Below are 11245 nucleotides of genomic sequence, written 5' to 3'. Positions count from 1 at the left end.
TGATACCCAACTTATTGACATAATTTCACGAAATAGTAGTTCAATAAAATTTTGAATGCAAGTCAACAAACGAGATGACATGGCCTTTCACCCAAGACCCGTCTAGAAAGGGTTAATAACCAAGAGTTATGCCAAGTTGAGAAGGAAAAACAACTTTACCCATAGCTAACTCACTTAAAGATTTAATCACTGAACACGAGTATAAAAGTCTATACTGAATTACTGTCCAACAATTTTGAATAACTGTGTCACAGATATCATTAGTTATAGCAACTTAAGATTAAGTTACTGTTTTAATACTAAACTGATGTACATGAAAATATATGTGTAACATAACACAAAACCTGAAAATAAACATTACTTGGTGACGTTGATTATAAATCAGAAAAAATACTAAATGCTACATTCTCAGATTTTCTTGGATGTTACCTGTGTACACACACTTACAAAAATTTTCAACAGCATAATAAGCGGTACTGCATGCCCAGTCAGATTAAGGTACAGAAAGGAGTATAGGATTGTTATGGAAAACTGGGATATTTATTACTAAATAAACTAATTATTTATCATCATTAAATAAAAAAGAATACAGTATTGTTAGAGAAGACCAGGGTATCTTACTTTAGTAAACTACTACTAAATTGATTAAATCATTATCTATGGAGTTTTTAGTCTGTTTTACTTAACCATATAGCAACCTAAATTAATTTAGGTATGGGAATAATGCTATGACATTTCGTCAAATTCATTAATCGATATTAAATATCAGACCAAATACGTCACAGATTCTCTTTTCAATTTCACCTCTGGTGAAAAAGAAAATAAATCTTTAATATGCAATTATTAAACAGTTGGTCCACTGTATAATATTGAATAATGAATTCAATGAAATGTTATAACATTATTCCCATACCCAAATTAATTTGGGTTACTATATGATGAAGTAAAACAGATTAAAAACCCCACAGATAGTTATACACACTTCACCATTATAAGAGGCCTAATGGTATGTATTTGGTTTGTTGACCCAATTTCACTTGAACAAGTGAAACCGCAGTCTATAGCAGAGAGTGTGGCCAATCAAGGGATGCATAAGGCCTATACATCACAGGTTCTCTTTTCACTTTCACCTCTGGTGAAAAAGAAAGAAATCTTTAATGTGTATATACGAACTAATTCATTGTTAAAAAACTGTCTTTAGATTTCGTATGATAAAACTTGTAAACATTATTGGTACAGTGTGTGATCAATAATATATAATACAGTTAAAACAAATTCACTCCAATCTCAGAAAAACGAAAACAATACAACATTTATTATTTGGTAGGAACACTTGTGATTATACTAGATGAATTCTCTGCAGTGATTAAAATTATTCATAAGGTAGAAACCAAAACTTTGTAAGAAATATTAAAAACATGACAAAAAAAATCTTTAATTACCAATGCTTCAGAATATTTTAAAATTCTATCATAAACTTGAAAAACTTAAACAATTAACAACTTTACAAACAGAAAAAAAAATGCATCAAGCTTTTAAGTGAGAAGTTACTGATACAGATAGAAATTGTAGAAACACATGCGCGTGCTGAGAAATCAACAAGTCAAACAATTTACTATACTAGGCTATGTTGATGAAATTACCAAGGTTTGCTGCTCAAAAGAGTACTTTATTTTAACTATATGTTATCCCGTAAGTTATTTCCAGCATGTAAACATGATTTATTCCATTTAAAACTTTCCTTAAAAACTGAGGATTACAAACCATTGTTACAAAATCTCCATAAAATTTTCTTGTCATTATGGTGTCAGCTTGGCATAATATGACACTTACAATATTGGTATAATATAATTCTATATTTTATAAAAAAAAACATACCTAAATTAAATAATAAGCTTTTTCAACTATCTTAATGATACTTTATTTTTTTAAAACTGCTTGTTACTAGTTAACAGAATAATGCATCCAGTGGACATGATCAGATAAAAAATATTTAAATCATTTTATTTTCAACTCTATCTAAAAGTATAAGATGCCACCACAAATTAGTATCATAAGTATTTCTAAATAAATAGCATTATGTTGTTTAATCTAATAATATGTATGTGTATTTGTAAAAAATTCAATTGTAAACAAAATTAAGACAATATGTACATAGGGAAATAAGTGATTAAATTTGATAACATATTTTCAGTAAACTTTGTTATAATTAGTCTAGATAAAATCCGAAAATGATCTGTTTCCTGAAAATAACTTACTGCAATCAGTTCGTGAATGTGAATGTTTCAGTGTTGAGGTTTTGTTATTGTATAACTAATTCTCCTGTTATATAATGTTTGTTTTTGTGTTTACAATAATAATATTAATATAATGTAAAAACTGTTAGTAAGTCTAACCTAAAAAAAATTAATTTAAATATCAACTTCTGCATGAAAAATTATATAAATGAAGCTTAGAAAAATGGATACCTCTTGTGACATCTACCTACATTCTAAAAACTAAGCAGTCTTTATGTTCAAAAAGAAAGGTTCTTACAGGTACTTATTTTAAGTATGTATGATAGTACTTAATAGTAGGGATCGACAAGGATTCCAAATAATTCACTTCACATGATGAAAAACCACCACACTGAATTCCTAAGTATTGGAGATATATTATGTGCATGTATGCTGATAATATGCTATAAAAATTCCAAAATTTCTAAAACAGCAACTTTTTCGGTTACTACCTACCCACCTGATTACATCAGCGAGGCTAGCAGCTAAATGGTCGGGCTATCACTACAAGATTTCTCCAGCTTAAATGACTGGTCTGTGATAATTCTTTTTTGATATTCCAATCAAAATCAATATATATATATATATATATATAAATATATATAATATAATAAATATAAATGGTAAACATATCATGCATATACTTAAATATATTTTCAATCCAACAGATGGCGCTACATATTAATGGATAGACAAGTGACAGTTTATACCCATAAAACATAAATAAACAAGAGTATTTATAAATAATGAATTTTAAAATGAAGTAGGGATCCTGCTACAAAAAGTAATGAAACAAGAATTAAAATCACACTCACAAATTTAATCTCCACTTTGGCAGCTTTATACACTTCTCTATAGGCCAAAGTAAATATTAAATTTTATGAATTTGAGATTGTGGTTTTAAATATTTGTAAAAGTTATAGCTATCACAGATATGGCTCCACTGAAAATTTATAGATGTTGTACCCATTCCACAGAAATATAAGAACTGATCAAATAAATAGGAAAAAATAATTAAAATTTTAACAGAAAGTAGGTATCATCGGTTATTTGTAGAATTGCTATAAAAACTATCCAATCCCTACTTTGGTTGGCATTGTTATCCATATAGTTAAATAAAGCAGTCTAATTTTGCCAACAAAGGAGGGACTAAAAATAGTTTTAAAATCTATCCAACTTCTATCACTTTACTTGTTTGTGTACTTTATATTGCAGCATTTATTTTGTTTTGAATACTTCATATGGCAATTCTACAGATAACCAACGGTACCTACTTTCCATTAAAATTTTAATTCTTTTTCTTATTTATTATCATTAGACAATTCAGTAATAAAAAAAATGTCTGCCCCTACCAGGTTTGGTTCCCACAATGATTCACACATTCCATATGCTTGTTCTACACAGGTTCCACATACAACAAAGTCTTCGGGTTCATTAGGACAACCAATAAGATCCATGTTACAAATGTATGGTTCATTTGTCTTAGGATCTAAGCCTGCTATAACTGGTTCTACAAAATAAGGTCCAAACCTAAAAATTCAAAACTTCTTTATTGCACTACATATATAAAGAGTATCTCATTTACACTTCACAATTTAAATGTATGTCATATAAGAAAAAAATATATATCTACCTTCAGGTACATAGAAATTGTATCATAAATTTACCTGTCCTGCAAAAGTAAACTCAATTCATTCTGATGTAGAAAACTCCAACAAAGGATATCAAAATACAGTATGCATTTATAATAGTTAAAAAAAAGAATAAAAGATAATTTAAATTCATTAATAGCATATTAAAATGTTACTTTGTTTCTGAACTATATCATAAGATTCCTTTTATTTTAATTACACTATAACTTAATATAATTTTACTTTAGTTTTACATTTGATCAAATTTTCAAGGCATCTTAAACCAAAACTATTTATGTTACATTTTAAATTAGGTCATCAAGAAAAAATAAAACTGAGCTTACATCAATTTGATAAACTAAGATAATTTACATGTATTGCAAGACAAATAAATATAAATTAATGTAGATTCAAATTAAAAAAACAAACTGAACTTCCACTAACATTTATAACTAAAGCATCTTTTTTCAATGCTCATTTAAACTGGAACTCATTTACATATTACTAGCAAATTATTCAATATAACACATCTTCATAAGAACTCAATTTTGTCAAGTATTTTTTTAAATCAAAGAATAAAATCATATTAATAATAATACCCATTTACTGTCACTTAATAAACATTTAACCAGATATTTTCACACATCTCTAACAGTAGTGATTCCCTACTTAGCAGTAATACATGCAGGTAACAGTAGTGTTTGTAATGTCATAAAATTTGAACCATTTTGTCTACAAGTTGATCTCTTTGTGAAAATAAAATTTATAACTTAGTTATATTTTAAACTAGATTTAAATTTATATTTATAATATTAAAATTGTGGAACTTAGTTCTTACAAGATTGTTGCAACATACAGAATGACAATATTAATCAAACAATCACCTGTCAAGTTCTGTCAATTTTTTAAAATGTTCTCTTGAAGAAAATAAAAGCTCATAACACTTAATACCCAACTGTGCAAATCTAAAACACATACAACATACCTTCGTTCATATAATAAATTGGAGACAACAGCACTGAAAGTTTTTGGTCTGATTCTTCGATTTTCACGTAACTCATATAGATTAAGGCGAAATTTCAGTCGCTGAGCTCTTAAAATGGAAAAATATATACATATATATATTTTTATGTAATGTGAAAAAATTCTCAGTTTCATTTAGTTAATTTGTAACTTACATTATTTCCTTAGTAATATTACTAATACCTTTCACATAAAACATTGACTTAAGTAAAAATATTTCAAGAGATAAAGTACATTGTTATCTATTTCATAGAATGAACTGATGGAAACCCAAGTGTTTTACCAATACACTTTATCGTCTTTTCATCATTTGTCATTTCAACTATACAAAATATGGTGGAAACAGAAAAAAATCACAATGTTTTAAGGAACAAAGTGATATTCTAATAAAAGTTTAGAAGTTTATATTGTGAATTCATAATCATTAGCAGTTTAAAAGTTATATCATTCTTTTATATGACTTATCTATCTTCTTACAGCTTTCTTTAATACAGTAAGTTACTCACAAAAATATTTTCTAAAATTACTGTTTAAGTTATTTAATATTAGCATTGCTAGAACTGGGCAATTAACTCAATTGTCTAATAGAATCAATTACATTAATTAATGTTATATAAAATATTCTATTAACCCTTTCTGCATGGCATCAGTCCATTGCACGTAACTACATTCAAAGCTTAATTAGACTACTACCACCAATGCATGTCAATAAACTCGGCATCAAAATGTAGCTTATAATTCATCTTTTAGTATTTTTAAGTTCTAACATTTTAGTTTCAAAGGGAAGTATTTATAATATTCTTAATATTCACATGTGTTGTCATGTGACATACATGCATTCTAGATTTATCCCTAACTAATATAAACACAAGCAAAAATACTGACATCCTAACTTTTCCATTTGCTGAGATAAATATATTTTTTCCAACCTACTACAGAAGTCCCACCAACATATCCTTAATTTTCAAGGCAATATTCACAAACATGTGTTCTTATGTGATACACATATTTATAACTAATAGAAAGAGCATTTTTTATTTCTACTTTCCAGCTGTTCTTTTCAATTTGGCAGCAACAGATGTTAGTTGAGAGGAAGTGACTGTATGTAAATGAAATTGTTTCTCAAAAAGTAACAGAATTATTTTACCCTATTTATAACTTAGTTAGAAAGCCAGTTAAATGAGAGTAGTTTGAACATTGCTTTTATTTCTCTTATAGCAAAGCCACATTGGGCTATCTGCTGTGTCCACCAAGGGGAATTGAACCCTCGATTTTAGCACTGTAAATCCGTAGACTTACCACTGTTCCAGCGGGGGACATGTGCACATTGATACCCTGTCTGGAGAAGCTGCTGGTATAGACACAGCTGTCATAGAAGATTGGAGAAAATGTCTCAAGTTTATATGCACTGGTTACAGACTCAAACACACGTTTAATTCAGATGAGATTGGTATCTTCTATATAATTTTTTCCTTACACTCAATGATGGTTAAGAAGAAAAAGTACAGAATCAGTGTTTTGCTTGCATGTTCTGCAGCTGGAGAAAAGCTGACACCCTTCATCATAGGGAACAGTGCTAAGTCTCGTTGCTTCAAGGGCTTGGCTAACCCACTCTATTTTCATGTGACATATGCTTCAAACAAAAAGACATGGATGACCAGCAAGTTATTCCAGCAGTGGCTCAATAAGGTCAATAGCAAAATGAAAGCTGAAGATCACTTAATTTTATTATTTGTGGATAATTGTACTGCCCACCCTGAAGTTGTCCAAAGCAATGTAAAGCTGTTTTTTTTGCCTCTGAACACCAAGTTCAAACTTAAGCCATGCAATGTTAGAATTATCCAAAAATAAAATGCACTACAAGAAGCTGCTCATATGGCATTTTGTTTCACAAGAATGAAGCCACATGTACAACTGACTTGGCCAAGAAGGAAAATGTGCTGGATGCTATCATGTAGTTAAAGAGTGCATGGGGTAGCATACGGCCTACAACAATTTAGAAGTGTTTTGCCAAATGTGTTTTTTCAGAGGATCTGCCTGAAGATTGCGAAAAAAATAATCTTGAAGTTGACAATGATTTTGTAGCCTTTGTGGAGAATTTTGATGTGACCTAGAAAGGGTTTGCAAACCTTGATGATAATGTTGCCACCAACAGTATTTAAAGCTAACAGTTAGTGTTTGTGTGTTCCATAAATCAGAAAAATCTATTATTTCTTTATTTTTACTTCCAATAATAGTATTAGTTAGGATGTTAATCTAGTTTTATTACTATTTAATTTAATTTTTTATTATCATACTTTCATTAAATTTTTTTTTTTGCATTGTTAGCTTCACATATTTAAGACTAACCTAAATATCATGAGCTGGCCAAACCTTGAGATATTATTGGAATAAAGACTGAAAATACTGTTAACACCAAGAGTACTCAACTTATGAAACAATGCATTCTAGTCTTTGTCAGTAACAATATAAGAAAAGTATATTTAATTAGCCTACACTCATTACTAGCTTTAGTTTAGTTTCACTTTAAGTAAAACAACAAAGCTTGACAAAATAACATTAACAAAGAGGTTGATTGATACCAAAAAATTAAGTTATATCATATATTCTTGCATAATCAATATCTCTATTCTTAACTTTTATCACACTGTTGTACAATTAATAAGTATTTCACTTTAATAAAGCATCTTTTACTACTTAAATACTGTATGGTAGTTTTGTCTGTCGTAATATATTTTTGTTCATTAAAAAAGTCTCGTACAGTAATACAAAGATGGCTGAGCTAGAGGCATTACAAAAAATAAGTACAATAAAATTTTACCTGACGTAATTTTTTTACATGTTGTTTCATACATAATTTGTGGTCATATTTTGTGGTATTACCTATATATGGACCACTAATGCTGAAAAATACTTTTTAATATAAAACTGTTGAGAGATGCTAATGCACCCAAAATTGTTACAAATAATATATACGACTTCTAAAATAAAACGAACTTCGTAAACTTATAAAGAAATTTTTCATTCAATACCCTGAAAGTTTATTAGTGAACCTACACAGTTGCTGTGTCTGTAGCAAGCCCTGGTAAACCCAGATATAGGTTTGGACCCATCTCAAAGATCCTATTGAAGTTAGTACAAATCAGCTGGCCTTGAACCCCAAGACGACGATCAGCAGCAATAGCTACGCATTCCTTGCCTTTCATGGCTATTACAACACCTCCATTGTACGTTAAAATGCTCTAAAAAAAAAGAATTCATATTTAATAAACTTAATTATACAGCCACCATCTTAAGTTATGTTATAGATTGTTGCATTATGCAAGATTTGCCACATATGTGCATTGTATCAAATGACCAATGTGAAACAATCAATGCCAAACTAATCTGAATGATAAGTTTTGTCAAGTATTAAATACATTTTTAAACAAAACTCAAGTACTGCAATTCAAATAAATTATCTTGTTTCAATAAGCAACACAGAATTCAGAATTTTCAGCTATAGATGTACTCTTTAAACACATGTGCAATCAACTATCATTCTTATATAAATGAAAACTATTGACTTTACAAAAATTAAACAGGGATGACAAAGGCCACTGCAGAGGCTTAGAACAACAATGATAATATTTCAGAATACAGTCATAAAATATTGATTTATGGCCTTATGTGAACAGCAAAATATTAACAGAATTAATTTAAGAAATGTAAATTACCAATTTGACTGATGTATTAAATAATGTTTTTTTTTAATGGAGTAGATGGGTAATTTTCTTGTTGATATAGAGAGTAAATGTTTTCACATGGTTGTTTGTTTTTTTTTTTTACTTAATGATAATTATCATTTCTGGTTTTTGAAACTGATTAAACTACGAAAAATTGTTCTGTAAACCTCTTAAAACCTATATAATCCTCGTCGTCGTAAGATATATCTTAACTATTAAAAGTTTGGAGTAAGTTCTACAAAGTTGCCATCTAAGCCAGCTACCCAGGTGTAAAAATTCTTGGCTTGAAAGAATACCAGCTGACCCCAAACTAGTTGGGGTTAAGATCATTATGGAAAAGAAGATTAAGAGCTTGAGTACAAAAATAAAGGTAGTTAAATTATTTTGCGACTACTTTAGTTTAGTAATGCTTTTCCCCATTTCTTTAAAACAAAAAGTGTAGGATATGAACAATCATACCATTTGAGAATTTCAAATTATTTATCTAACATTTTTGTTTAGTTTGGGATCTATTTCTTACAAAGTTACAGTAATGCGCAAATATGATGCTCAGAAAATCATAATTGAATTGATTAATAGCTAACACTGATGATTTTACAAATAAGAAAACAACTTTGATGGAATGCCTGGTAATTAGTATAAAGGTCAATAAGTAAGAATGAGTTTGTCATATTTCTGCTTCTGTAAACACAGATGACCAATTTTTAAATTTACATTTGACACAACATCTAAGCCTTGTTAGCCTAAGGTAAGGGTTCTCTTTCTCTGAATGCTCAAAAATTTTTATGACTTTTTCCATGTCAAGGCAAAATATCTTTGAAGACCAAAACTATTTTTTTAAAAATACGAGTTTTCAAAATATCTGCTTGGAGTGTAAAAACAAACACCGAATAGATATGTTACTATTGTTACCTCCCCATGAAATGGATAATTTAGGAATATTTCAACAATTTCTGCTGAAATATTATTCAACAAGGGTTGGGAAATAAGGGTTCGACTCTTACTGCCTAGAGTTGTTTATTAATACCCTGGATAACTAGTCTAATATACATAAAAGCCATTTGTCAATCTGTATGTATGTAATGTTCATACTATAGGTAATTTTAAATTTAAGTTATACCATTCTTATTGTTTTTTGAAGGTGTACTTGAAAACAATGAAGTGGGATGTTTGGTGAACATAGCTCATAGAAGGAAGGATGGGGACCCACTTTATTTCATTTGTTTTACAAAACTCCAACCCATCATTTTCTGATGGGTCTGACAAAGCTCTTATTACATATTCTATTGTACTTTTACTATTTTCCACAAACATGCACCTGATATTCTGTTTATTTTTGTTATATGCACAATATACTATAATAGTAATTAATATCAAAATATTAACACACATGCATTTTATGCAAAATCCTATTAAAATCTTTTAATTGTCTAAACAAGTATTATACCAATATTAAATGGTCCTAAAATTATAATCATTCAAATACATACTGAATGATAATGTATCACTATCAAGTCTTTCTTTGGCTAATTTTCAGTATTAGTAATACCATTTTATTTTGGAAAGCAAAGAAGAATATGCAATAATAATATGTCGACCATACTGTAAAAGTATAATTATAACTGCTATATCCAGAGTTGATGAGGCATTTTGCCCAATACCACTACCAGTCATCATCATCCTGACTAGGATTAGCAGGAAACGACAGAAACAATACTGGGCGAAGCGTTATTTACATTATCAAGTGCATGAACAATAACCGTTATGATAGATTAAGTGATTTATAAATTATATTTAAAATTATCAACTTTGGCTTAGGCCTAAATACAAATGGACCTTCACCAACTCGATGCAAGTTGTAACTTTTTTTTTTGTGAGGTATAAAAATTATTTTAGGCTATGCATAAGCCATAATAAAATTAAAACTCAAAGTTACGCTAATGCTTGAATGAAGAAAAATAGAAATTAGAAGTTATAATACTTGAACTCAATCGTATTCATAATGGTTTCAAATGTCAATTTAATTTTTAGAAATAAAATGGAACTTGGGAAGTTTAATTGATAAGCGATGGTAAATCAAATAGTATTACTATAGACAGTACCACCCTACTATTAGTATAGTCTATAAACAACTACTACTTACCATTTTGTTTAATGTAAAATAAATATACCTAATAGTACATATACTATTTCGACTTAGTACATATCACTTCCTACCCTCAAGCGAACTGAAAAATATCTGTAATCTAACCGTAGCGCCACAATGACTTGCATAACTCATTTTCCCTATAGGTGTCACTAAAAAATGTAAGATGTGCTCTGACATTCTAAAACTAACATAATCTCATTTTGCAACGCTTCAGGTGTGAAGATTTATATTTGTTAGAAGATCTTAGATAAAGAATTGCTCCTAAGTGCTTGAAACCCCAAGAAAACATAACACAATGTTTAGGTACAACAAGGGACCTATTGATCTATCTCGGCTGTCCCATCCTCTAAATTGAGCTAAAATTATTTTAAAAAATCTTAAAGCTAGCCCTTATCATTCATAGAGTTATCATACTGTTACGTCTCCGTTTGTTAATTGATT

General features: G+C 29.1%; 1 protein-coding gene across 1 annotated transcript in view; it reads right to left on the bottom strand.

Moving 5' to 3' along the window:
* Positions 1-10925, bottom strand: part of LOC106476218 (proteasome subunit beta type-3-like) — a 14294-nt gene extending 3369 nt beyond the window's left edge. The window contains exons 1-4 of the mRNA XM_013936884.2: positions 10799-10925; positions 7988-8172; positions 4893-5000; positions 3629-3806 (exon numbers count right to left, since the gene is read on the bottom strand). Of these exons, the coding sequence (XP_013792338.1) occupies positions 3629-3806; positions 4893-5000; positions 7988-8172; positions 10799-10801 (474 nt within the window). The 5' untranslated portion in view covers positions 10802-10925. The remainder of the gene's footprint in view (positions 1-3628; positions 3807-4892; positions 5001-7987; positions 8173-10798) is intronic.
* Between the last annotated feature and the right edge of the window lie 320 nt (positions 10926-11245).

Source organism: Limulus polyphemus, unplaced genomic scaffold, assembly GCF_000517525.1.
Source record: "Limulus polyphemus unplaced genomic scaffold, Limulus_polyphemus-2.1.2 Scaffold10073, whole genome shotgun sequence".
NCBI classification, from domain to species: Eukaryota; Metazoa; Arthropoda; class Merostomata; order Xiphosura; family Limulidae; genus Limulus; species Limulus polyphemus.
This window is presented reverse-complemented; position numbering and strand designations above follow the sequence as displayed.